Raw genomic sequence first — 27,928 nt, 5'->3', positions numbered from 1 at the left:
CCTTTAGTAGCAGTGTAACTTTAATATAGGGGAGTCAAACAATGCATAAATTTCTACTTTTTCCATTTGCTGAATATGTTTTGTTGCTTGGCAATCATGAAAGTCTGCCCTTTCTGGCCGATTCATATGAGAAGAAAGAAATTAAATGCAGCTAAAATTTAAATCTTCCTCTACTTGATGGCGACAACAATACATCACGCTTGGTGTGCTTGTAAAACAGGTTTTGTTCTTTACATTCTTTATTCATCCCGGTTTCCACTGTTCTTAAACTTCCCAGAGCAACAAATTTACAGAAAAATAAAATTCTCTCATAAAAGAAAACACAAAACCAGTGCAGAATAACAGTGGTCACCAGTAAGTCCATGATAACTACATTCAGAGATCTTTCCTACACGCAGTGAGAGAAAAGCACAAAAAAAAAAAAAAGAAAAAAAAAAAGAAAGGGAACTGATATGTGATAAAGAGTCGAACAAAAACTCACCAAAAGATGACCAAGTGCATTTCCGGCTTTAAAAATAAAAAAAACAAAAACCCTGACTTTTCTTAGTGTTGTGATTTCTTTCCTTAAAAGTGAGTTATACAAAAAACAAAAATCCACATATTTAGTGCTTTGGTTGACCAATATGAGTGACATTAAAATAAAGTTTATGGATAAAGAAAAAAAAAAAAAAAAAAAAAAAAAAAAAAAAAGCAGCAGTGGACCCCAACGAGGACCTGCCCAGAGGGCGGGGGTGGGAGGGAGAGAAAAAAAAAAAAAAAAATTATTTACATCAACTGTATACAACATAATTTATAAATACATTTTAGATATAAATTAGAAAAAAAAAAAAAAAAAAAATCTACTGTAGTTCAATCATCAGCTGCTACTTATTATATGCCCGTTTGATTATTAACCCCCTTTATATTTAACCAAAAATAAAACGGCACAGCAATAATTAATTAGAGCAATATTTCTCCCTGCAACATTTCTAAGAGTCATAACACTAAATCCCCCACTGCAAACATTAAAATATAAATTAAAATGTATTATTTCTTTAACCACTGAATAAAACTCCCACACAAACAGCATCTACACTAGCATCACATGTTACAACTTATTAAATAAATTAAGGCTTTAAAAAGGGAGAGAGCACCCCGATTTTTTTATTTTCCTCTTCTTCCTGCTTTCCATTCCTCTTATGAGATTTAGGCAGCATATGTCACACTTTAAAAATGGATGCATTTCTGGAAAACATGCCAGGAGAAGGAGAATGATACTGGAGTAGCTGGGCCAGCTCGGGACAAAAAAAAAAACCCCCACCTATCAGCACCTCTGAAACCCACTGGGTTACAGTTCAGGTCCAGGTCTGTGGTTATTACTTTAACGGTTTAGAAAAACATTCAAGTTACAGTTATTGATTTGATAAGGGCTCAAAGTGCAGATTCTCAGCCTTAATTTGAGAGTATCTTTACTCTGTAACATCCATGATGTCGGGTATGGATGTTTAATGGTGGCGTTAGTCACATTTGTGCACCTGAAAATAGGGCTGCAGTGCATTTAAAAAAAAAAAAAAAAAAAGCCTGGCTAATGTCAACTAAAGCTAAAATCGGGCACTTTAAACTTTTTTTTTTCTCCTAACTTTTCATTTTATTGAATTATCTTTTCCCCAGTTACAAAACCAGCAGCTGTTGCTAGGTTAGGATCTAACAAAGCCTTAGACTCGAGTCACGGTCTTCTTTTTCCCCAACTGAGTGGCATCCCAAATATGACAAGAACCTACATCAATCAGCCACGACATTAACACCATCTGGTGAACATGTGTCAAAGTAACGTCCGGACAGAAAAGCATTGTATCAACACCGGACTGGTTCTAATTTTTTGTCCCTGGTTACCTAGGTAACCGTGTAGTGCATTTACCACCTCCCTCAATTCAATAAATGGTATCCGACCATGTAAGCTCTATTGACAGATACCTCGCAGCTATTCTCTTTGTGTGTGGATGCCTGTCAGTACTTTGAGGTGCATTCCTGCTTGTGGCCATAACCGGTGCAAATACACCGAAGTAGCCCATGAACTATACGTGAACAGGACATGACACAGACAGTTTACTACATGCATCTTAAAGTAAGTAAGTAAGTAAGTGTGTGTGTGTGTGAGAGAGAGTGAGAGTGAGAGAGAGAGGGCGCACTGTGTGAATGTAGGTTGTAGTGTAACAGTGCTTTATAAATAAAGTTGTGTCTAGCAAGAACCTTCCTCAGGTAACCAGGGTGCAGTGTGTTAATCCTGAGCTTCAGTGGTGCTGACAGGCAGGTTTTAAGTTTGGACAGAGCTGTTTTTAGAGTCAAGTTCAGCTAACCGAATGATGGCCAGCTTCCTATGTAGCTCTCTATTTATCATCCTCCCAATCGTGGTAAGAAATCAAAGAATGACATTTCCTAAAGTGTTGAATTGTTCCTTTAAGTTGCGACTGTGGTTTTGTTTTGTTTTTAAAACAAACAGTCTGTTAATGTGACCGTACAAACATACTTCCTATGTTTCAAATGTGATGCCACTGAAAACCCCGTGTCTACTCATTATGTACAAGCGTGGCAGCGGGCCTCGGGTGCTACACGTAGACCAGGTCTCGTCCCTGTAACGCCGAGGAGCTGGCGGCCTCCTGCGCGGCGCCCTCCGAGTCGGCCTCGTCCTCGTAGCCCTCGTACTCAATGGGCTTGGGGCAGCTGTACGGATGGCCGTTGTCGTCAAAGAAGCGCCGGAAGGTAAACTCGTAGAAGGCGTGCTCGGGGTGTTTTCCGTTGCGGAACCAGCAGTTTAGAGTGTCGTTATGGCTGTCCTCATCATCGCCGTCACTGCTCCACATTTTATCCGGGTCCACGGCATCAAAGTTGGAGGTGTCCGTGGAGTGGGCGATGGTGGGGATGTATGGTGCCTCCTGCTGTCTGAGGTCGCTGGAGAAGTCGATGCTTTTGAAGAAAGGATGGGCTTTGATTTCATCCGCACCGTTCTTACCGAGGCGGTCCTCAGGGCCGCGGCACAGTTTAACGATGAGATCCGATGCCTCTGCGCTGAGCTTGGCCTGCGGGGGAATGTGCAGCGTGCTCTTCCAGTTTATCACCTAGTTTCAAAATGGAAAAATAACATGAGGCAAACAATGACCTGTGCGGATGCTTAGCATTTCACTGCAACTGCCTCGCATACCTTTAGCTGCGTCTCCAGGGGTGTGGTTGCTAAGAAGGGAGGCTGTCCAACGACCATTTCATACAAGATCACTCCTACACTCCACCAATCACAGAGCTGGGTGTATCCTGAAGAAGATTAAAGGAAATTTCACAACAGTTTGGGGAGGATTCAGATCTGAAATACAGCTTTTATTTCTATGCACACAGTTTAACAAGATTTTTTTTTTTTTTTTTTGAGAGACGCATATTTTTATTCTACTCAATGTGTAATATGAATGGGAGGGGGGGTGGAGCCAAAATACTGTTTCTTTCTATCCTGTAAAGCAACTTTTCTTTTTGTAACTCAATTAACTCTTTTAGACTGATGGCTATTCAAAGGCAGCACACCCTTTTTTTTTTTTTCCTTTTTTTTTTGGCCCTGTGGTTTAATCACTGATCAGCTGCTTAAATAATAATCTGCAGATTAAAACAAGTTAAACTTTACAGAATGAATCATAATTCATTCTGTAAACTTGTGTATAGATACACATAGCATCAAAGGGTGCGGTAGGCCTTCTTATTGTCACAGACAGGATGATAAAATATACATTTGTTCTCACCTGTCGTGCAAGTATTTATTTCCAGCAACTCTGTTACAGTGAGAGCAAATACACAGAACAGAGCATGAATTCATGAGAGACAAAAGATGACCAGAGAGCTCGACAAAGAGACGGCAGAGTCACTAAAAAAAAAAAAAAAAAAAAAACAACAACAAAAAAAAAAAAAAACACTATGCAGCCGTTACACGTGAACTCAGGATGAGATTCCACTTTGCTCAAACAGCAGCTGGAAGTGGCCATTAGTACCCCTCGGCCTCCTGGCAGATGCACCCATGGTGTGAATTTCAAAAATCCTACATCAGCTTGTTCTTGAGTTATTGCATTCACAGCATTTTCAGAAAACCATGACCTCTGACCTCTAACCCTGTGGTCTGGGTCACTGTGATTAGAAGTCAGCTGAGATTATTAGTAGATATGCTTGTGGTATCAATTTCACAATCCTAGGCAACTTCCTTCTTGAGTCATCGCATTCACAAACTTGGGTGATGACAATACCCCATATGTCATCACTAATAGAGTTATATGTAGCCAAAAATAATGAAAACCTTCCAAAAACATTAAATCAAAAATGCTGCACTCTACCTGTTCGAAGCAGCACTTCTGGTGCGATATAGTTGGGTGTCCCCACGAGTGAATGGGCCAGACAACGCTGGTGCTGCCGGGCCTTTCTCCTTTCCAGAGGCTTCAGGCGGTCTGTACAGCGGCAGTTGGCTGGATCCTCCCATTCCTTACTGAAGTCCATGCTGTCCTGCCTCACATGGTCCCCTGAAGAGAGAACATGTGAACACACTGATTTTTCTACTTTTTATATGTCAAGAGGTCAGATTGTTCTGTTCAGAGCCTAAAACAAAGATTTTGATGCCAATCATTAAAGAAAAGCTGAAAGATGCTATTCAGAATTTTCTGGTTTTCCCCCTCTCTTTTAAATGACAGTCTGAGAGCTTAGTTTAAGACACCGGTGGGGGAACTCCCTGCAGGTTTTGGATCTCACCCTGGGTCAACACGCCTGAGTCAAATGATTAGCTCATTACCAGGCCTCTGGAGAACTTCCAAGACATGTTGAGGAGGTAATTTAGCCATTTAAAGCAGCTATGTTGGATCAAGGACACATCTAAAACCTGCAGGACACCGGCCCTTGAGGCCTGGAGTTCCCCACCCCTGGTTTAACAGGATTACTTGTACATATGTACTTGGTAATTTTTTGTCTGTTTTGTTTCAAATGCCTTGGTATTTCTTTGTGAAGCACTTTGTGATGTTTGTCTTGAAACATGTTATACAAGTAAAAAGTTACTTACATACATCGGGGCATTATACGAAATGTTTAATATGACTATCAATCACTATAGCAGTATGTATGTGGCATGACATTTAAAAGTCTAACATTTCTACTATAAGCATGTAAAATTAAAATAAACTCTCACCACTCTGGTAATACTTCGAGTCGTGGGTCCAGCGGAAACCAGTGCAAAGACCGAAGTCTGTCAGCTTTATGTGACCGTCTCTGTCTATGAGGATGTTGTCAGGCTTGATGTCTCGGTGGATGAAGCCCATCTTGTGGACGCTCTCCACAGCGCAGGTGAGCTCTGCGATGTAAAACTGGGCCAGCTCTTCTTTAAAGATGCCGAGTCTGATGAGAAGGCTCATCATGTCCCCTCCGGGGATGTACTCCATAACGAAGTACAGGTTGTCCTTATCTTGGAAAGAGTAGTAGAGACGCACTACCCACTCATTGTCGGCCTCCGCCAGAATGTCCCTCTCAGCCTTGACGTGAGCCACCTGGTTTCTCAGGAGCACGTCCTTCTTGCGGAGAGTCTTCATGGCGTACAGCGCTCCCGTGTCCTCTTTTCTGGCCAAGCAGACCTCGCCGAAGGCGCCGATGCCGAGGGTCTTGATCCGTTTGAACATGCACTTGTCCATCTTAGCTCGTTTTAACCGAATGTAGTTAGATTCCTTTTGACAGAGCATCATACGCATCTGCTCCTGGGCTTCTGAAGACAAACCCACCTGAACACATGGCAAAAGGAATAGTCATATACAATGAATGAATATAAAATAAATAAACTATGAAAACCTGTAAGCATCAAGGGAAAGGGGGACAAAAGAAAATGAAGTAAACCAGTGCAACATATCAAAATGCAATTTTGGTGATTACCAGAGTTAATCATTTTATTCCAAAGCAGAAATTCACAAGCGGTAAAGCGAAGGCTATGGGATGGCATGCACTTTATTCAGCCATAGGAGGCCATCATGCTTTCATTAGAAGACTCATTCAAAACACAAACACCAGATTCCCAATAATGTCACATGCCAGCAGAGATACCTTTACCTTTTAGATCAGCTGTTAGTGACAGCGAGGAGGGAAAAAAAAGAAGAAGAAAGAACAGCTGAGAAAAAACAGAACTGCATGAAAAAGATCAGAGACAAAGTCACAAGAGGACAAGAAGAAATAAAATGTAGGAAAACAGTAAAAAGATGGAAGAACTGAGCAGCAACTGTTGTGAAAATCCTTCCACTGATGTTCTCACCCTTTGCATCTCATTTTCCAGTTGCTTCCTTCTGTGAATCCGCTGCTGGTGGTTCTTCAGGATGTTCTCTATGTGTTGCTCCATGAAGAACTTGAAGGCCTGCGGGGAATACAAATTGACTCTTCCCGACTCTCCTCTCCGCTCTTCGTCTTTCTTGTTGCGTCGGACCGGAACAGGTGATGTTGTGATTTGCTTCCTGTCCTCCTCTTTTGCTGCTCCACCCTCTGGGCTTTCTGATGGTTTTTCCTTCGAGCCGTCCCCACGACCGCTGCTCTCCTCATCAGCGGGATCCTCCCTGCCTGCACTGAGCCTGTTGGCCCCTGCGTCATACCCTGGTGGGCTGGGTGCAGCCTGCTGTTGGAGGAGGTGCTTAGGGTAAGGGGGAGGAGGTCCGTGGTAGTCAGGTGCTTCAGATACAACCTGCGGGACTGTACCTGCGGGTTCTAGGTAGGCAGGCGCAGCAGGAGGTGGTGCAGCCTGCGGTTTCCATGGAGGATGTGTGGGAGCGACAGCAGTGTGTAGTTCGGCTTTCTGGACGCGGGTGCTTTTCACCGGCAGAAGAATGGGAGCCGGTATGATGGCGGTGACTGTGGTGGCAGAGGGCTGTGAGCTGGTCGGGTGAGTACATCTGCTATGGTGGCTGGTGAAAGAATTGGAGCGGACTGGCATGTTATGTTGCCATGACGGAGAGTGGTCCTGGTTGCTGCCGTTGCCGGAGGAAGGTTGGGGCTGGCTGGACCAGGACTGAGGAAGACCGGAAAAGTACAAATCAAGGTTGTGACTTTTCCGGTTGGGAACCATCATGGAATGAGGGATATTCCCTCCATTGTGGTAAGAAGGCGAGGATGCAGGTCCTCCTGTCTGCTGGTCAGTGGGACTGTGCCGGCTACTCTGGTTGACCGGGTACGGAGGAGGGGGATGTCTGCTGCCCCCTGTCATGTAGTCTGGCTGAGAGGAGCCACTCTGAGTCCAGCTAGGGGGAAAGGTGAACTTATTGCCCCCAGAGCTTGGCATTATGATGGGCTGGTGGCCCATGGGCACTGGGCTGATCCCACGTTGATTCTGAGGTGCTGCGCTGTACCCATCAGGCCACTGCCCCTGGGGTACTGGAGAGATGCGTGGCACAAGGTAATCCATGTTTCCAGAGTACCGCTTTGTTGATGGGTTGCTGTCCCAGGATGACGCAGAAGGCATGCCACCACGGTTTGGTGGAGGTGTGACCCTCTGGTTGTTTGTAGGGTGGCCCTGTGGGAAGGCAGGAGGCGGTCCAGGGCTGTCGGATCGGTACATCATTCCTTCCTTGGAGCCCTTCCAGCTTGACCTCCTCAGGACAGCCGGCTGGATGTGAGAAGACTCTACAGACAGACACACACTAAAGTTAAAATCAAGTTGAAGGAAGAAAAAAAGAAAGGATGACTGAAAACATGAAATTACTTTTAGAATCTCATAGCCTAAATAATTCAAAACAAAAGGCCAGCTAACACTGAACTTCCATAAGAGCAACTGTGTAAAACTCATCTTCTCACTTGAAAAGGCAAAATTTTAATGCACACATACATTAATATCTATACAGCTTCTGTGTTGTTAGACATGCCATCAGTCCTTTCTTTGATCATACCGTCAGGAAAAGCCACTTCTCTCAGCCCAATTGAGGCATCTGAACCTTGCCTCAGTCACCTAGCCAGATACTTTAATAATTTCAACCAATTATTCTGCTGCCTCAGATTCTCTTAGAGTGGATGGTTGACTTCCAAGTGGCTCTTTACCTTGCTTAACTGCGTGTTGCCTTTCTCCCTCAATGAACTCGTATGTCCCCTTTCAATTAATGTGTCACACCTTCAAAATGCCCTCAATTTCACAACTGTGTGAATGAACCTGGGAATCCTTTTGACACAAGTTTTATAAAGGATTTGTATTAAACATTTGTCAGTGACTCACACGCAATCCTTTACTCCAGGGCATGGTGGATAAAGACTTGCATAAATGAGAACTTTTAGGGTTTGCTTTTTGTAATAACTAGGCAATACAGACGCCCTATAAACTGCTTATTTACTAAACAAAGACAATATTTTCATCCTTAAAATGTGTCACAACCACCACTCAGAATAAAAACCCAAAACCTTCCAGTCAACTTTTTCCCTTCAGTGATGCAGTGACTCATGCTGTGTGTCAACAGCACAGTTATTTCTTAAAGCAAATGTCCCAAATCCCTCAAACAATATTGAGGCTGGATGGATGATAAAACAGGAGAAGCAACAGTTAATCCCAGAGGACTGACATACCTGGGGGTTTGAGGCCTGCAGAGCTGGGGTTGGAAACAACCTTACCCATGTAGTCTGTAGCCGGCCCTACACCGTGACTGACGCTTGGCTTAAGAGGGAAAAAGAAATTGAACACAATTTTTTTTTAGAACTGAGCAATAAAAGAGGAATAAGACACAAATAGGCCTATAGTGACATCTTTAATTCACTGTTTTGTTCTGTCCAACAGTTGAATAGCAATCTATAAACAAACACAGAAAATCCTCCTGTACTGATACTACAGAGACAAGAACAATGGCAAAAAAAACACAAGAGCAAAGATTTGTGTTGACTGATGATGAGGTGGAACTAAAACCACAGACTGGGAGTAGTTGGAAAGAGAACATGGTGACATATTAGATCTGCATCTAGAGCATTTCCAGAGTAAGTTGTGCAAATGGAATGACTGCAATGAAAAAAGAAAAAGAAAAAGAAAAAAAGAAAAAGAAAAAGTTCTTCACTTTTAACTTGTGCCAAGTCACACAACTGGCAACATTTTCAGGCGTCTGTCCTTAACTTTGAGTAATTTGCTAACACATAAAAACAACAAGCAGACAAACAGAACCAGTCACACAACCTCTTTAACTGCAGGGCTTATTAATTATGGCAAAAATCATAATCACAGGTGCTTTAGTTAATACTGACATCATAAATAGTAGTTTTATGTCAGTTATCTTATTTTAATGACCTGTGAAAGCCAAAATTGTAGCTTAAATGAACAAATTTACATCAACTATGACATACTTTGACTAAAGGACTACATACCAAATTCATACCTGGATTGCATGCACTTACTCAAAACAAGTTGTAAATGCCAACTGAGAAACAAATTCTTTACTCTGAACTGTACAAGCTTGTAATTCCACTTTGCATGCCTCTCATTTTCTAAATAATTTCACTCAAAACAATCTGTTCCCAGCGATTACCCTCAATTACAGAGATATGCACAGAACGTCATACCTCCACAATCATTCAAAACAATCCCTAACTATATCTAAAAACAGTCAAAGGAGCTTGCAAAGAAAAGCGTCTGGACTTCTTTAAGTTGCTTGAAGACCTTTCACCTCTCATCCGAGAAGCTTCTTCAGTTCTTCAGTTAACTTAAAGAAGTCCAGACGCTTTTCTTTGCAAGCTCCTTTGACTACGATGACCTGGATGACTGAGAACCTTCACAGATATATCTAAAAACATTTCTCACCTCCTCGAGCCCTGCAAAACGGGGTTCCCGCTGGAAGCCTGAAGTGTTGGGCTCATTTTTAAAAGGCATGAGGGCCTCACGGATCTCCTGTAAGGTTTTGTGGTGAGGGTTTTTCGGGTTGCTGCTGCGACCCAGTTGCCTTGAATCCTCTGGGAGCATCTTCCCTTGTGCACCAGTGTCCACTTTAGGTGGGTCTGACGGTTTCGACAGGTTGCGCAGGCTGTTCCGTATTTCCTGCAGCATCTGTTGGCTGTTGCCACTGTAGTTCGTGACGGGAAACGTTTTGGGTCTCCTCTGCCGGTATCCTTCGGGTTTCTCCCCTCTTTTCATGTACGAGCATGTAGGATGACGATGAAGAGGGATGAAGAGGATTTCACCAGTCCAGAGTTGCAGTGATAGCACAGGATCTTTGATGTCTGAGCTCACATCTGCATGCTGCAGCTGGAAAAATATAGAGTGGATGTTATCCATGAGAATGTGAGTGTACTACTTTACAGATAAACATAAAATATGGGAATTAGTAGTAGCCAATAGCTAAAACAGAACTGGATCTCGTTGCTTTTTATTTTATTTACAAGCTAAACTGTGGTGTATAAAACTTAAACCTTCAGACGAAACCGTTTTCCATTACAAATCAATAACTCACCCACTTGCTAGCGCTATTAGCACTGTTCGCTAACAGAGTGCTGCTCTAACGCGAACGATCCTGCGTCAGATACTAGCATAAAATGCCAAATACATCCGACAAATTCGCCATTAAAATCACAACTACCTAACGATCCGTAAGCTTCTGCCATCGTAAGTTTTCTCTGTGTTAAATCCAGCGGCTCAGCAGTGCCTCCGCGGCCTGTGTGCTAAAGGCATCCATTTGCTTCTAGGCTAATTCAACAACAGGATGCGAACTAGCCTGTTAGCTCGAAGCACAACTAACAACAGTTAGACAACTTACCAGAACCCTCAGCTGCCGTTTTTCCGCCACAATTTCCTTCTTTCAATGGGTAAAGACTATTGCTTGACGTTCCTCGGTGACAAGGACGCAGTTTTAGCTCAAAACGTCCTTGTTGTGCCGTGCTGACTGGCTAGTCGTGTAGGATTCCTGGGATGTCTGAATGACAAGTACAACAGCTCCAAGCTATAAATAAAGCTAACGAAGAATACTTCCGTTTTTCAAAATAAAGTTCCGTTAATGTAAAAGACCTTTTTTTTTTTTTTTTCAATTGAGTTTAATTTCCCAGTGCATGGAAACTCGTTTAAACCACTGAAGAAAAAAGCATGTAAGTCAAAATTTCGCGTTATTATTTTGAAATTTAGATTTAATAACTTGACTTATTGATTACTGACGCCAAATTTCGATACTTCTCAATAAGTTAAAATTTTTAGATACATAACTCGAAATTCTGAGATAATCACTCCAAATATCATGGCATTATGTATTTATTTATTTAATATAACTAAGTAATTATTTATCGATTTTTTACGTTTTTATTGGCTTGGGTATTCGTTTGAGGTTTCCTTTTATTTTAGCACAGGGGCACTTGACATGGGAAAGATTTAAGATGGCCTGAAAATCCATTACAATACACACACAACATTATGCAAAGAAATTTTGGAGCCATGTAAAAATAGTTTTAGTAACCCTTAATTTAGGAGTGTTGAATATAGTGAGCCAGCAAAAGACGATCGAGCCCACTGGACACCTTTGGAAGATGTGAAGGAGGGCATACATTTTGGACTTTTAACTATATTTTCATACATTTTAAATGCATAATTGACTAGGAACTTTAACTTTTAAAGCAGGCCTGGAAATAGCCCTGGGAAAACTGTAATCTAGATGCTGAGTTAGAGCTGAAGTTGATCTTCTAAGAACGTAATGAAAAGATGAGTGATCAACTTTGAATTTCTGTATTTATTAAAAAAAGAAAAAGAGAGAAAACAGCTCAAATGAGGCTTGAGACATTTCTATTAAGTATTTTTATTTTATAACTGTATTAAACGTCATCTGTACAAAAACCATTGTTGGGTTGAACAATTCTGTCCGTGATGAAAAAGACAAATAAACAAATAAAGCCAACAGCCTCATCATCCAGTATTTTACACCTCCTGTATGACCCTCAAGCTGACACCAAATAAACATCTTCATCCACATCCAGTCTGAGGCACTAACATCGCTTTTAAACCGGGACCTGTCTGTTGACAAAAATAGCCTCTCCATCGGTGCCGCACACGAGACACGGACCGAGCACGTCCAGGCTGTTGACGGACAGCGTCTGGCTGGGCAGCATGTGAGTCGTCTCCAGGCGGCCTTTGCTGGAGTCTCCACTTAGCCAGGCACTGATCAGGGACTGGTTTCCTCCGGCTGGAGCCATTGCACTGCGGGAGACCATGCTGCTGTTTCTGCCCCCTAAAAATACAAAAACACTTATTACATTATGAACACAGAGGAATTAATACTATACTCTTATTTTATTAAGAAATAGTTTCCTGAGGAAATTTACAGGCCAACTTGTTAACTCCTGGCTGATTGAGTGTGAGACAGTGAACAGTATTGGCTGTAACTCTTGCCATTTGTACAGGTGTTCCACAAGGATCTATTCTTGGTCCTCTTTTATTTGCTCTGTACATAAATGAGGAGGCAGAGTGGGATGTCTACCAACTGGAAGGTTGGTGGTTCAGTCCCTGGCTACTCCAGTCCGCATGCTGAAGTATCCTTGGGCAAGATACCGAACTGTGAATTGCCCCCGATGTACCAATCAGAGTGTGTGTGTGCACAAATATTAGACAAGGTGCTTAGGTATTGGAAAAAAGCACATGTATGGATGTTTCTGTGTGATTGGGTGAATGATGCTTGTAGTAAAAAGCGCTTCGAGTGCTCATTCAGAGTGGAATAGCCTTATATAGCCACCAGTCCATTTACAACAATTAAAACTCCTTTTGGGCACACTGCTGCTGGAGTACAGCTTTGAATGACAGCGGCGAGCTTTTTCTTTGGCTCAAAATGTCATTCTGAAGGAAATTAAATTAGTTGGTAAATAGTGTAAAAAAAAATCATATTTATACCACAAAGCTGACTTGCCTTGTAAGAAGGAAGGCATGTCTGAATGGGAGGATGTCTCCCAGTGCAGCAGCGAGCCATCCTCTGAACATGTGAACAGGTGATCTGGGTTGGTTGGGTGAAAGTGGACCTCCCACACTGTCAGGAAAACCAAAGACATACGTATGAAACCATTATTTACGCGCACAACATCTTTGAATTTACGTTTTAATACATCTTCCCACAATAAGCCGACTTTACTTTCAGCCGTATGTGCCTCCATCAGTGAGAAGGGCGTGTTGCCTTGTCTCACATCCCACACACAGAGCATGCCATCCTGGCCTCCTGTGGCCACGATGTGCTGCTGGTTCGGATGTCTGTCCACGCAGTGTAAAGGAACTCGATCCCCTGACCTGGATGAACAGAAATCAACTCATCAGACTTGCTTATAATTGAAATAAACAGGAAGGAGAAAACAAAAAACTTTGTAGAATGCATTTTTTTAGAGCTCTTACAGGGACAGAATCTGTGATGGTGAGTTGCTTTGCTGTCTGAAGTCCCACAGTTTGAGCTGACCGATTGAGTTCACCGTCAAAATCTCTGTGGTCCTCAGATAAGTCACTGCATGGATTGTGCTGCTGTCGGCATTCTCTGTCAAAGGTTAAACAGTCCAATAAAGATCTTAGTTTCAACTTGTTTCACAGAACTTAAAAATAAACTCTGCTTCTTGAGCTCACCGATGACTCGAACCACTCCCTCCTGGTCAGCTCTGAAGACGATGATCCTACCATCTTCACCCACTGTAACAATTTCCGGGCTGCTGCACACGACGCTGGTGCAGGGAGCGTTGTCACAGGGATAACGATGTGCTCTCGCCCAGAGCTGAGACACCGAAATGGTCTGTAGGCAAGAGAATTGAAACAAGAAGTGAATCCAATGAATCCAGCATCCCACTGAGCAGTCTGTCTCATTCCCCTCCTGAATAAGGCTTCACTAAAACTTATCGTAATTTAGTTTGATGACATGGCCGAGGTTGTCACCCTATGTAAGGAGCTGGTCCACTGTAGTTTCTTGCTTGAATCTTTGTGTTAAGTATTTTATACACAAATGTCTGGTTTCATACTTTTATTGTGAAGACGCTGAAGAAAGGTTCAGTTAAACTACTTTTTACTGCTAAGCAAGACAAATTCCCTCCCACTGTAGATAAACTCTGCAAGTCTACACTTTGTTATCTCTAGTCAAGGGTTAAGAGTGAGGTCCAGTTCAGTTTACTGGTCTAGTCTGGTTCGTTACAACATATTCCTGTTTTGCACAAGACTGACTTTATAGATCATTAAATACCAATTATACAACCGTGTTAATTTCCTGATATTTTAGTTTAAATATATTTCGTTTAAAAATAAAAGCTCAGAGTAGAATCACCACTGCTTTGTGTCGATCTGATCAGGATCATTTTGGAGGTTTTCGCGACACGCACGACCGGGAGGGGACCCTGGGATAGACCCAAAACTCGCGGGCCAGTTTGTTAGGTACACCTGTTCAACTGCTCGCTACAACAAAAAGAAGAACCTGCCAGTAACATGGCTACAACTCAGTGCATGCATGTAATCATGGTCCTCCTGAATTTCAAACTGATTATCAGAATGGGGAAGAAACATGATGTGGTTGTCATGGTGTCAGACAGGCTAGTTTGAGTATTTCAGAAACTGCTGGTCTACTGGCATTTTCTTGCACAACCATCTCTGGGGTTTAAAGAGTATGGTCTTAAAAAGATAAAATATCCAGTGAATTACTGTCAGCTGAAGACAGGAAACTGAGGCTACAGTAAACATGGGCTCAACAAAACTGGGCAACAGAAGATTGGGAAAAACATCACCTATTCTGATGAGTCTCGATTTCGGCTGCAGCATGCACAAGGTAAGGTCAGAATTTGGTGTAAAGAATGTAAAAGCACAGAGCCATCCTTCCTTGTATCAACAGGTCAAGCTGCTGGTTGAGTAATGGTCTCCAAAGTCACCAGATCTCAACCCAATAGAGCATCTTTGGGATGTGGTGGAACTAGACATTCAGATCATGGATGCCCAGCTTGGAATTAGCAAGGTGTGTATTAAAAAATAGACCATTAAGTGCATCCCATCTGCATCAGGAGTACCTCAGGATCCCCTAAGAGGAACTCAAAAGCACTGGTAGAGAAGAACACATTTGAAATAACATGCTTAGCATGTTTCCTCCATTATCCAATATTTGATCATTTGAAGATGATGGATGGATTGGCTTTCTTCGATGTGGAGAACAAAGGTCATATCAAGCTCAACATGAGGCATCCATAAAACATGACATACAGCACCTGGCTGTTTTGGTGGTGTCGAAAGATGGTGACGGCTCCTGTTGATGACGCTGTGACTATTCTGTCCTGGTCCAAAAACTGCAAATACATGAAGGAAAACGGATCAGGCCATATTGTTGAAGTTGTTAGTCCCACAGATGGGACGGATAAGACTAAATGTTCTGCAAAAATAAAAAGGTATTTTTATAGACATGAGCTTGGTTTAAGTAAGACTAAGATGTCACAATAAAGGCCTAAAACAGTGATTGGAGTGCAAAATCAAAAATAACACGATTCACAACACCACAGCAGTTTTTAGACCTGGCTAATGAGCTACACATCGCAGTGAGTGGCTTACCTGGAGGTCAAGAACATCTCCATCATGCTTGTGTTCACATAAAAGCTGCGGGTCTCCTTCAAACCCATCTTCCATACCAGTGCTTAAATTACTCCCAATGGACCAAATAGAAATCCTGTTGTCCTGTGAGAGACACACATTTGGGCTGGCTAAGTTAAATTTGAAGACGTATTAGTCATTATAGATATGATACCTATCAAATAACTGGCACGTATCAGTAAGGATCCTACTGTCTGCGTGAATTTGGAAAAATAGCTGCCTTACTGTTGGAAAAAAACGTTCATCTATTACATTTATGTGGAGAAAGATGGCCGATATGTCACATTATTGTTTATTACATGTCTTAAATTGTACTCTGACCGTTACAGCGTTTACAAGTCAGCCAAAGAGCAAAAGATTTAAAATTCCGTTATTTTTCAAAGAAGTTTGGCGGGAGGTCCATTTTTAAAAAGTGTCAACATGCCAACCTCGTTGTCCCATGAGCCCGTCGCAAAGATTTCTGGCAGTTGCAGATCCGAATGTGACACTGGCCTCCATCTCGTTTTGCTGATTTTCTGGGATACGTATTTAGCGTTTATACTCTCCATGGAACCAGATTCCTGCGTAAAATTAACGAACTACTACTGATGTTAGCTTAGCAATCATGGGTAAAACCAGAGGAAGGTACGCGCCTGCTGTCAAAGAACTTCTAATTGACCGGAGAACTGCTACTCTTTGTATATCCGGTCTCATAGGGGGCGCTGGCGAGATGTTTCAGAATGAACGGGCCTCTAAGAAGTTCTAAATAAAAATGTAAATTTCGTTGGGTAAGCATTTTTCTTCGGGCAGATTTCATCATATTTTCGATATAGAGGATTAAAATGATAAATATGTCTATTGCAATAAAATGCTCTTCTGTAAGTTTTAGGGATTTCAAAGGTCTGTGAGCTACATTGCGGATAGCTGCCATTTTGATTCCAGGCATGATAGTTTCCCTAAGAAATTCCAAACAGCATTAAAAAGTATTTTATTTATTTTGAAAATATTATCGATACGTATTTGCAAAAAATAGAAAAATATCTCCGCAATATTGTCTGGAAGAAGGGGTACATTCTTATTTTATCCAATTAGCCAATCAGCCCATTTGTGTACAAAGGTTTTATTTCGAAGGGGAAGAGTTGTCTTAGATCATCTCTGGCACCTACTAAGGCGTATGTAAGTACGGTAGCCCAGTGAGACCAAATTCAGCGTTTCTCACATTCATTGCTATTTCCCGCCACCTAGCGGCCGCTACCTGTGCTAACTGCGGCAAATCTTGGTTAAGCACAGTGCGGAATGTGGCTTTGCCCTTGCATCAAACACCGAGCTTGGACACATATCTTATAAAACAGATCAACTTTTATGAATTAAAGGGGAGTGCTATGTGTGTGGTGGGGTGTGTCTGAAAGGGGGGCTCGTCGTAAAAAAAAAAAAAAAAAAAAAAAATCAATCGGATGCCCGGTGACGTATCCGCCGCTCCGCCGTCCGCTCTGGAGGTTGTCAGCTTCATCGGCAAAACGGTCGGCGCAGGCGCGGCACTGACAGCTGCTGTCTACTTACTCCGCAAAGTCTGCTTAATAATGGCCTGGAAATCAGGAGGAGCCAGCCACGCAGAGCTCGTCAACAACCTCCGCAGTGAGTCTGCATGTTTTCCTAAAAAAAAGCGGCGGCGGTGGCAGCGACGCTTTTGCAGATGCGTCGCCTGTAAATGGTTTAGTTTGGACGTTTAAGGTTAGCACAGGAGCTGGCTGGTTGCTAAGCTATGTGGTATGTTGTTGTTGACCTAGCAGCAACTCTCTCCACCCCTTTCCCAATTCACGCAAGGCAAAGATGCATCCCTCGCTGCGTTTGCAAATAACCAAGCTAACTCTTAACACTCAGATGACCTCTCCTTTGTTTGCAGTCAAGGGATTTTTGTGCAGCTAGAGCTTTTTGGTGAAGGTAGCTTAGCCTGCTAGCTCTATGTGCGTCATTTGGGACGCTGTAAGCCAAACGGCAGCGGCCCTGCCCACATCCACTAACGGCTGCCCGTGTGTCGTCCACTTTCACGCTGAATGGCAGTGACAGCTGTGCATGCAAAAGCTTAGTTCTTATCGGTGGGTGAGTGAAAATGGCAGCTTGCTGTGTCACAGCTGCGGTGGGAGCAGTGACTCAGTGCTACTACGATCGATCCCATCAATCCCACATGGTTCAATCATGCTGTCATGAGGTAGCGCGAAACTTAGTCACTGACAGCTCTGCGCAGGCATGTTTCCCACATGCATTTCTGTAGACCAGAGACTCCACTTCTGATATAAGGTTATCTCCCAGGGCTATTTATAAGCTTTGCAGTTCAGCATATCATTGCAAGCTTTAAGCATTTGGCCGAAAGCTCTGTGGTTTGGGCCTTGCAGGGGAAATGTGCTTCACAAAGGAACAGTAAACCAGGGTTTTTCTGACTCCAAACGAACCTTCTGGGGTTGTTTAATACAAATTTATGCATTTTTATTTTATTTGGTTATTAGTAGCAATATCGTTGAAAAATATTTTTTTTAATCACGACCCTGGTAATTTTCCTTTGATGGATGGCCAAAACTTCTTTGGATTTTTATTTTTAATATGCATGGGAAAAACTGTAAACATGACTACAGCAAAGACTGTAACAGACTGAACAGACTGTAATCAGTGAATACAAATAAACTCATGCAGTGCTAAAAAAATCTTTAAAGCAAATAAATTTCAAACAGAATTGCACCCCCCCCCCTAAGGATAAGCCAAAGAGGATGGATGGATGGAAAATATTTGTTAAAATGAATGAAGTAAATATCATTAATGTCTATAAAGCATTCTCAGTGAAAAAGCCAGACAGAGAAGGACAATTTGAAGTTTTGATCACTTCCAGCTTCTCTTGTGTCACTCTTATAAACTAAAAAGAATTTAGGCGTGAGCGGATCAAATCCTAGTTAAAGAGACCAAAGCCCGTGCCAAGATTTTTGAATCTGTAGGAAAACCCCTGATTTATTTCTGGGTTCATAAATGAGCCCACACAGCTTTCCATTACTTCATTATCTTTGCTGCAACAATGAAACCATTGTTTTATATATAAAAACACAAAAAAAACAATAATAAAAAAAACTCAAATGAAAACTGACAAATTCATGAAAGGAAAACCTTTTCACGATTAAAACTACGCCCAATTAAAGGTTCATACTTGGGGAAAAAAAAAACCCAACAACTTTTTAAGTAATTTTCTTTTCTTGAACTTTAATTTATTTGTTTTCAGTTAAATTAATTACTGTGAATCAAACTAAAAACGCCACAGGCTGCTGGGGAGTGGATTTGGGCTTTTATGGATGGCAACAAAGGACATAATTACTGCGGAACAGAAGAAGACGCGGTGATTCGTTTATTGCAATTGTCTTGTTTTAATAAGCTTTGGAAGCCAAAGTTCTCATTAACATTAAAATTTGCTTACATGCCAAGCTCTGGCTGGATCTTTTCAAGCTGTAACCTCTGCAAAACCAAGCTTGTTGTCAAGAAAAACACCCGAATATTTGTAGTGTCTTTCCACTTTTAAAGTGATCCAGCTCCTTACCTTCAAGAAGTCTGATGATAACTGAGTCATCAGCTAATTTTATGTTTCTATAACTGCTGCAGGACTCTTGTACATGATGATAAGTTTCATTATTAACAAAATCTTGCACTTGCACCTGGTGATATTAAAATAGCTTTAGTCCATATTTATGGCAATATGAATTTAACTGGGAACACTTACTGGAACAAGAAGCATAAAAAGCAACACATTAAAAAGCATCCAGGATTGTTTTTTCATTTCTTTCCTGTGGAAAGAGTCAGGATTACCTTACCTAACCAAAGTCTATGTATTTGCTTGTTATTTTGGGGAAAGAAAAAGTTCCTTTTAATGATAATTACACCAAAATAAGTCAGGGAGAACTGAATTAGCCTTAGCATTAAAACCCTTTTTTAGTGAATCTGTACAAAAAATAAATTTTGTATTAGTCTGGTGCAAACTGAAGTCAGCTCAGTGTTAAGTTTCACCTGTTTTGTGTGGTCATTACTCGCTCCACTTAACTGGACACTGACCCATTTAGACACATGAATGGCTTAAAGTTAACCTGAGTTTGCGTAAGCTGCATTTAAGCGGGTCACACGCAGGATGCATGCTAATTCCTGAGTTCTTCATTGTCTCTGTCCTCCTGGTCGGCGCTCAGGACCTGTCAGAAGGTTATTTGTTTGATGCTGAATGAGTCATTCGTTTTTAAAGTTCAGCACCTAGTTCTGTGCTCTAGGAAATGTGAAGCATGCCTCTAAGTTGGTCACCTAGTGGGTTTAAATTTTAGGAACAGTGTGAAGTTTGAGTGTTTGCTTTGTGAATAATTAAAGATGGGAGGATCGTGGCTTGAAATGAGCCATTAGATATTAGTTGTAGATGTTCGTCTGTCAGCTTGTGTGGTTTCTGTGTAATGTATCCTAAAGTGGCTCATGGATCAGAGGGTGAGGGGAGTTGGTGATGACAGCAGAGCCGGCTGTCGTTGGCTTTTCCTGCCTCTGGAACTCACTGCAAAAGGATCCCGTTAGGAGGGATTATTGTGAAGACACTTCTTCACGAAGCTTTTTTGTTTGTTTCTTTGGTGACCTGTCTGTAAGCTTTGGCGTTTCTCTGCTGCACGCATACTGGTCAGCACACACGGGTCACAGCCTGTGTTTAGGCTGCAATTTCTTAATTTCTTGCATTTTCTTCTTTGAAAGTAGTCAAAAAAAAATTCTTACTTTGATTTTCTTTGCTTTTTTTCTTTGGTTTGCAACTTCATCGTCATCATGCACATTCTCATCTTCCTTCATCTCATCTTCCCTGAGAAGAAGTGCTCAGTGCATCATGGGAACTGTCCTTTCAGCTCAAGCTTATTGCAGCATAATTAAGGATTGGTTCAGGCTCCTCTGATCCAGCCCTAACTCTATGTTTTATCAAAAAGGAAAGTCTAATCTTAAAAGTAAAGAAGGGTCTGTCTCTTGAAGCCAAACTGGGAGCTGGTTCCTCAGGAGAGGAGCTTGATATTTGAAGGCTCTGCCTCCCATTCTACTTTCAGAAACCAATGAAGGGGCCAATGAAGACAAGCTGATATGGGAGAAGTACGTCCTGACTTTCTGGTCCTGGTTGGCTCTCATGTAACGTGGTGTATACTTTACCCCAATTCTTTCTTAAAAACAAGATCCAAGTTGAATTTTACTTAAATTTCACTTAAATTAGTTGAATTCTACTGAAAAAAAAAGATCATAACCAGATGCAAGTGATTGGGTGAGATGGAGGGACCTGATTCGCTCAGGCAACACCTAAAAGGAGCAGCTGAAAGAATAAGAATACATCATCTTACTTTTGCCTTGTAATTGTCACCTGGTTGTACAAACCCCAATGCAGAGGCTTTGTGTCCCACAGTGTGACAACCACAGTCTTCCCTGCTGTGACGTCTGTTTTTAGCTAAACAGACGCAGCGAGCTGAGCCTTCACATTGCACATTTCATCATGTAAACATTAATTTCTGCCTTAAAACACCAAATTAGAAAAATTCTCCCACGGTGGCTTCAAACACCCAGACATGTGGCATGTGTGAGGGATCTTGGTGTTGACCAAAATAATTGTAATTTTGCCAGTAATCTCACACGTGGCACATCCTCATTTATTTCTTTACTTTTTTTCTCCTAATCATCTTTGGTATATTTTTTGAAAAGCGTGTTTCAGTGGTTTCCACTGCTCACAGACTCTAACTTGTATGCTTGATGTAATTTAACAAACAACAAACAAGCTTTATTCGTCACATACACGATCATCCATGCCTAATGGGTTGATAAAGTGTTTATCTTCCATATAAACAAGGGTTTTGGCCTTCCCTCAAATTAAAATCACCAGACTGATAAGAATATTTGTTTAATTCACTCAAGCATGAAGCACATGTTTATGTATCTTAATGGTTAGAATTAACAGAAGATACTCGTATTTCCCTGCAGTAAAGCAACACAGATGTTTTGCTTTAACTTTGTGTGGACTGCTTGTACTTAGATGTGCAATCGCCCCCTTGAAAGTTTGTTCTTAGCCAGGAAGAAGCTTGAGGATGTGTAATTTAGGTTTGAAATGAGGAACTGGAAAATTGCTTGAATCAGACAGGATTGTTTTTTTAAATACCCGATAAATTACTAGACTTTACTGCAGTGATGCAAAAATATGAAAATCCAGTAGTTTGTTAGAGCTGTCCTGTTCATGATTTGGAAAAATTAGGGTATGTACTAGTAATAGAAGTTGATTGTTGTGAATTTGCTGTCTGATATCTCTATATTGTGTCCTTATTCATTCTTTTTGTCTGATTCTGCTGCAGGATTATGTAATGTGTATATATATATATATATATATATATATATCTGCCTTGTTCTTTTTGCATCCTCAGAAAATGGCATTATTAAATCTGACAAGGTCTACGAAGTCATGCTGGCCACAGACCGAGCACATTTCTCTAGGTGTAACCCTTACATGGACTCGCCGCAGTCAATAGGTACGTCTGCTTGTGTAATCGCTCGCGTATCGCCGCACGGAGATCTGAGATTCAAACTAACCAAACCTACTTCCTGTCTTTTAACCAAAAGGCTATCAAGCGACCATCAGCGCCCCACACATGGTAGGACTTTAAAGACTTTCAGACATTTCTGCTCCCTGTGAATCACAGCTTTGAATGGTTTTTTTTGTTTTTATTGTGAAGCTTGGTCCCATTCAGTCATTCCCAATCATCTATTTTTAGTAGATAACAGCAGCAGTTAACCAAACCCTCACAGTTTTGTGCATTTGTGCTCATTGTTGGCATGTTTCAGTCGTGTAATAGAAGCTTAAAGTGGATCTGTTATCTTTTTTCTTATTTGCTGCTGTTGATGGCACAGTAGATGCCCATTAAACATGGCCAGGGTTTTTTTTGTTGTTGTTGTTGTTGTTTTTTCATTCTACTTTTTGTTCTGGATGATGTCGCAGAGAACGATGTTTCCCAGATGTTTTCGAGAAATATATTCTCTTCTCTCTCTTGTTTTATTTTATTTTTCTTCTTCTTTTTATTATTAATTTTGTTTTTTGTTCATTTATTTTTATTGTTATTTATTTTTTTTGCAGAACTAATCATTTACACCTGTAGTTCCCAGGAAGGTCACATGAAACTTTATGGCGTCTGTGGCAGTAAATAATGGCAGCAGCCTCTTATAGCCCTTTTCTATTAGTACCTACCTACCTCTGCTCAGCTCATCTTGACTTGTGAAGTTGGCTTAAAGGGAGAGGAGCTAAAACGGCTTGTTTCAGACAGAAGGAATCATACAAAGCTACAAGAATAAAAATATGGAGCTGGAGATGAGCAGGATAGGTCCACTTTAAGCATGAAAAACTGAAACAAGCCTCACAGATGGCCTGCGCTAGGATTTACCGTGTGTTAGCCTGTGCTGTGTGACTGATGGGTTGAAATGCTATTGTCTCGTTTTGCCTCCCCAGCACGCCTATGCCCTGGAGCTTCTACATGACCAGTTGTATGAGGGAGCGAAGGCTCTGGACGTCGGCTCCGGCAGTGGGATCCTGTCGGTTTGCTTCGCACGAATGGTGAGCCACACACGTGACGGGTAAACACAAACGACTTCTCTTTGGTGGCATTCTTGATTAATTAAGCCGATTGATCCACTAATATGTCAACCAATCGATGAAAATCAATCAGATTGACTGCGTTCAACGTTGTGAACGTCGTGATTGAACTGAGCACGCCCCCCACCCTCTCTTCATCCCTCTGCGCTTTACAGGTAGGTCCTAAAGGGAAAGTTATAGGAATCGATCACATCAAAGAGCTGGTAGATGATTCTATAAACAACGTGAAGAAAGATGACCCCAGTTTGATAACATCGGGCCGAGTCAAGCTAATAGGTAAGACATCGCGGATTAAAGCTTTATTACTTTGTTTTTTCAGCAGACGTTTGTGGGTTTTGAGGAAGGGCTGCTGCTTCCATGATCTGACTGAACAGCAGACAGTTTAATGTTCCCCGGTGGAGAAAAACGCAGCAGTCAGTAAACAGCGTGCGGCTCTAAATAATTGAGCAGCGAGGACTTTTACCTCCTCTGAAGGGGGGTTCAAGAGCAGTTCAGTGAGGGGATTAATAAGAGCAGTAATACTTATTTATTCATTTCTCAGTTTTGTCTTTCATTTTGTAAATCACTTTTTACTGTATGATTACAGGTGGTTGTCGGTTTTATTAATAGCAGTGCCTTTGTTGATTTGTTATGTTTTCTTGGTCGCATTCTTTATCAGTTCTCCTTTGGATTCCTAATCGGTTTTCTGTGGTTAGGCCTCTGCAGGTTTTCACCATCAGCGTAGCTGTTTTGTTTTTACTTGGTCTGAAGAAATGGCATGCACATGATTCAGGTTTGCAGAAGCTGCTCTGTCATGAGTCTGATTTCATTGTTTTTTGTTGCACAACTGTTGAACTAACATGCCAGCAGCGACTAATGGAGTCTGATAGATGGGCAGCCTGGATTTCAGACCTTATTCTGAAATGTTTCCTTGTTTAGTCTGTTAATAATGGCAGATACGGGTAAAAAAAAATACTCGCAACTGGGGGATAAAAGGAAGCAGACCAAAAAAGATTTGTCTGCTGATTGATAAGGTAAAACACAACTAACGATATTTAATGTCAAATTAAAATTGGAGACACTTTGCTTTTGTTTGTTCATGTTTATAGACTCAATCTGTGATATGAAAGTAACTCCCAGCCATAAAATACTGAAATATACTAATATTGAGATGCAGTTTTATCAGCGTTACTCGGCTATTTCTGGCTTCTCAGATCGAAATTGTTATAAACGTCAGATGCAACATTGGGCAAGTAATGTGTGTCGTCCCACCTCGTGGGGACGTCCATCAGTGTTTTCGGTGCGACAGCTTGTGAGTGACATCCTGCTGCTGTTTCAGTGGGAGACGGGCGATTGGGCTACACTGAGGAGGCGCCGTATGATGCCATCCACGTTGGCGCAGCTGCACCCACCGTTCCCCAAGCTGTGAGTGTCTCTGAATTCTGCTGATCACATTGTTACCCTTTAAAACAAATGCTGGATACCTAAACTGTAAACCTGCTTCATATTTAATTTAATGTGTTTTTATATCTGATACAGTCATACTGGATTTAAATAGAATCCCTGGAATGTATTTTTAAAGCTTACTTGCTGTCCGCCGCTACCTCTCCCTTCTGCCTCCCTCAGCTTCTGGACCAGTTGAAGCCCGGCGGGCGGCTGATCCTGCCCGTAGGTCCGGCGGGGGGAAATCAGATGCTGGAGCAATATGACAAGATGGAAGATGGCAGCACCAAAATGAAACCCTTGATGGGGGTGATTTATGTGCCTTTAACAGACAAAGACAAGCAGTGGTCCAGGTGGAAGTGACTTCCTTGTCCCTCTACTCCCCCTCTCTCCTTCTCACAGTGGCAAAGGTGAAATGGTGTGGCTTGGAGCAAGGCAATGGATCACAAGGGGCTGCATTTTGCTGCTTGTTGACATTTTTTTGCTTCTTCCATACCATACCAACTAGCTGCACGTTTCCTTCATCTTCTTTTAACCCCCGTAGCTCTAAATTGGTCTCAATAAAAGGCGCCTGATTAATGCACTCTGCTCTGTTTCAAACATGAGGGAATGAGCTGAAATCACAGCAGGTTGAAGGCACATGATTGGTTTTCAGGAGCATGACTGCTTTGCCAATTTGGAAGCTTATTACCCAACTTCAACTCAACTATTTTATCTGATAATCTTCGAGAGATGAAAACAACTTTCTAATGACGTTTTATCTTAATATGTTGCATGTGATCTTCTCTTTTAACTCTGTTTGCATGACAGCAGGATTTCTGCTTGTTTTTCTTGCACCTTGCCTCAATTTTTGTGTCTAATATTTAAAATGTGTTTCTCACAGGGATGAACTTTGAAGAGGAACGCAGTCCATAATCCACCTTTTAAGTTTGAACCTGGAGAAAACTTGGAATGGGTCGGACAGCCCTTGACATTTTGTTCAAAGCATAACAAACGTGCTCTCTTTTTTTTTGTTTGTTTGTTTAATTCTAACAATGGACTAGAGTTTCATATTTGATGACGGCCCCGAGGGGCTGCGAGGAAAGACTGCTTGACGCTCTGCACAGAAATATCGGAGAGAGATTTATTATTTTTGTTTTTGTTTTCCAGGCCTGCATCCTTTTTGGTTTGTGTTCGTTTAAACCGCTGGAATTTTAGGGTTTTTTTTCTTTTTTTTCTTTTTGTGGTTTCACCATTTGATTTGCAGTCAAACATTTTTCACAGCATTACATTTCAGCAGCATCAAAGCTGAATGCAGGAGGAACCCCGGACAACCAAGACGAAGAACGCCTGAGCTTTTTAGATAAATCACCTAGCTACAGTCTGTGTGTGTGTGGATCATAAAAACTGTAGACTTCTCTGCTAAAGTATGAGCTTTCTTCCCATGGCATCAGTGTTAAGAACACAAACACACACATAAATTAACACTCAAAGGCTGATGTAAACCCCCACCACACACACACACACACACACACACACACACACACATCCTGTTTGATGTGCAGCACTCTTAGATCATTCTACACGTAAAATAAGTATCGGATCGTACCGAACATACTCCGAAGGGAGCAGAGCACTAATGACACCGACACATGCGCACGCACATACAGGGCTGTGCTTTCCACTTGATGTGTTGCTTTCTGCCGCTGGTTTCCATTAACAATTTGTGCAGGCTCCTCTGGTGACTGACACTAAATGGGGAAAGTCACTGCTTTGCCAAAATAAACTCCAACAATATAAAGCAAATGAATGTCTGTTTTCTTGATGAAAAAAAAAAATCATTAAATCAAAAAAAAAAAAAAGCACATTTTATTTTGGGTGATCTGAGTGATGGATTATATTTGGCTTTCACAGTTGCTGGAATGGCATAAAAATAAAGAGATGCTTATGTTTTTGTCTGCCTTTTGTTATTGAATCTTTTTTGTACAAGTCTTATTTGCACTTGCTAGACACAGTGTTAGGTACACCTTAATAATCCTGGGTTTTCCTTCAGGGGTACCTTAATTCTTTGGATTCAACGAGGTGCTGGAAACACTGCTCAGAGATTTTAAACTGATAGCATTGCACGGTCACACATCCATGGTGTGAATCACCCATTTCACCACATATCAAAGGTTCTGTTGGATTAGGAGCTGGTGACTGTTGAGGACATGCAAGGCATGTTCAAGAACATGGTGTGTTATTCTGCTTGAAGGAGGTGGTTCAAAGGGATGTAGATGATCACAAAACATATTCAGGTATGCTGTGGTGTTTAAATAGAAAAACTTTAATAGAAGAAAACATCTTCAACATCATTACGCCGCCACCAGCAGCTTGAAGCTTTGACATGAGGCAGGATAGAGCTATGCTTTCATGTTGTTTATGCTAAATTCTGATCCTAACATTCAAATGTGACGGCAAAAAATCAAGACTCATCACATCAATATGATTTATTCATACAGCGCCAAATCACAACAACAGTCGCTTCAAGGCGCTTTATATTGTAAGGTAGACTCTACAATAATACATAGAGCACTGGTGAGCATCAGGTGATGCTTTTCGAGAATTCTGTTGACTAATTGTGGTGAGTCTGCCAACTGTAGCATCAGTTTTCTGTTCTTAGGTGCCAGTACTGGCACCCAGAATGGTCTGCTGATATAGTCCATCTGCTTCAATGTGTGATTCAGAGATACCCTGGTTGTAATAAGTGGTTATTGGAGTTGCTATTGCCTTCTTTTCAGGTCAAAGCAGTCTGGCCATTCTCTGACATCACAATGCATTTCCACCCAGAGAATTGCTGCTCACTGGATAGTTTCTGTTTTTCAGACCATTCTCTAAACCCTAGAGATGGTGGTTTGGGGAAAATCCCAGATCAGTAGTTTCTGAAATACTCAGATAAGCCCATCAGTCACCAGCAAACATGGTACATTCAAAGTCACTTTAATGGCCTTTCTTCCCCATTCTGATGCTCAGTTTAAACTACAGAAGTGTTGTCCTGACCACATCCAAATTCCTAAATCCACTGTGTTGCTTGCAGTGATTGGCTGATTAGATTTGCAATAAGGAGCAGCTGAACAGGTGTACCTAATAACGTAGCAGATGAGTAAGTTGGTGCCAAATGTAGAATCAGCTCCATGTATAGCCACAATAAAAGACACAAAATGGCTGGGCATACCTCCTGGGATCAGGGACGAAGCTATAATTTAAAAAAAAGATTAACGGATTCAGCCTTCAAGTTCTCTCCTCCAACAGTTCGAGTTGCTGTTGAAATATATGCTGATTCTCTAAAAGAACCAAGGTGGAACTGGCTCAGCACA

General features: G+C 41.6%; 3 protein-coding genes across 6 annotated transcripts; 1 reads left to right on the top strand and 2 right to left on the bottom strand.

Annotated features, from left to right (window-relative positions):
- Window positions 1–206: 206 nt before the first annotated feature.
- On the bottom strand, window positions 207–10,907 carry lats1 (large tumor suppressor kinase 1). The gene is made up of 8 exons (XM_003446317.5): window positions 10,731–10,907; window positions 9,782–10,222; window positions 8,566–8,653; window positions 6,284–7,638; window positions 5,180–5,762; window positions 4,341–4,523; window positions 3,179–3,285; window positions 207–3,095 (listed from the first exon to the last, which is right to left on the bottom strand). Exons 2-8 carry the CDS (start codon window positions 10,109–10,111, stop codon window positions 2,586–2,588), a joined length of 3,156 nt encoding a protein of 1,051 aa, XP_003446365.1. The 5' UTR covers window positions 10,112–10,222; window positions 10,731–10,907; the 3' UTR covers window positions 207–2,585.
- Window positions 10,908–11,733: 826 nt separating this feature from the next.
- On the bottom strand, window positions 11,734–16,203 carry nup43 (nucleoporin 43). The gene is made up of 8 exons (XM_003446248.5): window positions 15,964–16,203; window positions 15,497–15,619; window positions 15,160–15,237; window positions 13,550–13,712; window positions 13,328–13,463; window positions 13,074–13,225; window positions 12,855–12,971; window positions 11,734–12,182 (listed from the first exon to the last, which is right to left on the bottom strand). Exons 1-8 carry the CDS (start codon window positions 16,081–16,083, stop codon window positions 11,953–11,955), a joined length of 1,119 nt encoding a protein of 372 aa, XP_003446296.1. The 5' UTR covers window positions 16,084–16,203; the 3' UTR covers window positions 11,734–11,952.
- Window positions 16,204–16,971: 768 nt separating this feature from the next.
- Window positions 16,972–26,530, top strand: pcmt (protein-L-isoaspartate (D-aspartate) O-methyltransferase). Of its 4 annotated transcripts, none has more exons than XM_019346182.2 (8): window positions 16,972–17,149; window positions 21,952–22,056; window positions 22,148–22,179; window positions 23,028–23,152; window positions 23,245–23,447; window positions 24,490–24,575; window positions 24,777–25,003; window positions 25,477–26,090. In XM_019346182.2, the coding sequence occupies exons 1-7, from the start codon at window positions 17,095–17,097 to the stop codon at window positions 24,954–24,956; spliced, it is 786 nt and encodes a 261-aa protein (XP_019201727.1). In that variant the 5' UTR covers window positions 16,972–17,094; the 3' UTR covers window positions 24,957–25,003; window positions 25,477–26,090. The 4 variants fall into 4 exon arrangements, with proteins under 4 accessions (XP_019201727.1, XP_019201726.1, XP_013127499.2 ...); XM_019346181.2 differs by having other exon boundaries at window positions 16,973–17,149; window positions 24,777–24,946; window positions 25,477–26,530; XM_013272045.3 differs by having other exon boundaries at window positions 16,982–17,149; window positions 23,028–23,132; window positions 23,327–23,447.
- Window positions 26,531–27,928: the final 1,398 nt, after the last annotated feature.

The sequence above is a fragment of the Oreochromis niloticus genome, linkage group LG15 (genome assembly GCF_001858045.2).
Source record: "Oreochromis niloticus isolate F11D_XX linkage group LG15, O_niloticus_UMD_NMBU, whole genome shotgun sequence".
Taxonomy (NCBI): Eukaryota; Metazoa; Chordata; class Actinopteri; order Cichliformes; family Cichlidae; genus Oreochromis; species Oreochromis niloticus.
Note: the sequence above shows the minus strand (reverse complement) of the source record. Positions and strands in the feature narration are given on the sequence as shown.

Coding starts and splice junctions, on each gene's coding strand:
- pcmt (XM_019346181.2), top strand. CDS start 17,095: ATGGCCTGGAAATCAGGAGGAGCCAGCCACGCAGAGCTCGTCAACAAC. Junction 17,150..21,951: donor GCTCGTCAACAACCTCCGCA/GTGAGTCTGCAT, acceptor TTGCATCCTCAG/AAAATGGCATTATTAAATCT. Junction 22,057..22,147: donor GGACTCGCCGCAGTCAATAG/GTACGTCTGCTT, acceptor TTTAACCAAAAG/GCTATCAAGCGACCATCAGC.
- lats1 (XM_003446317.5), bottom strand. CDS start 10,111: ATGAAAAGAGGGGAGAAACCCGAAGGATACCGGCAGAGGAGACCCAAA. Junction 7,639..8,565: donor TGCAGGCCTCAAACCCCCAG/GTATGTCAGTCC, acceptor GTCTGTCTGTAG/AGTCTTCTCACATCCAGCCG. Junction 3,286..4,340: donor AGAAGTGCTGCTTCGAACAG/GTAGAGTGCAGC, acceptor AATCTTCTTCAG/GATACACCCAGCTCTGTGAT.
- nup43 (XM_003446248.5), bottom strand. CDS start 16,083: ATGGAGAGTATAAACGCTAAATACGTATCCCAGAAAATCAGCAAAACG. Junction 12,972..13,073: donor GGAGGCACATACGGCTGAAA/GTAAAGTCGGCT, acceptor TTTTCCTGACAG/TGTGGGAGGTCCACTTTCAC. Junction 12,183..12,854: donor CATGCCTTCCTTCTTACAAG/GCAAGTCAGCTT, acceptor TTGTATTTTTAG/GGGGCAGAAACAGCAGCATG.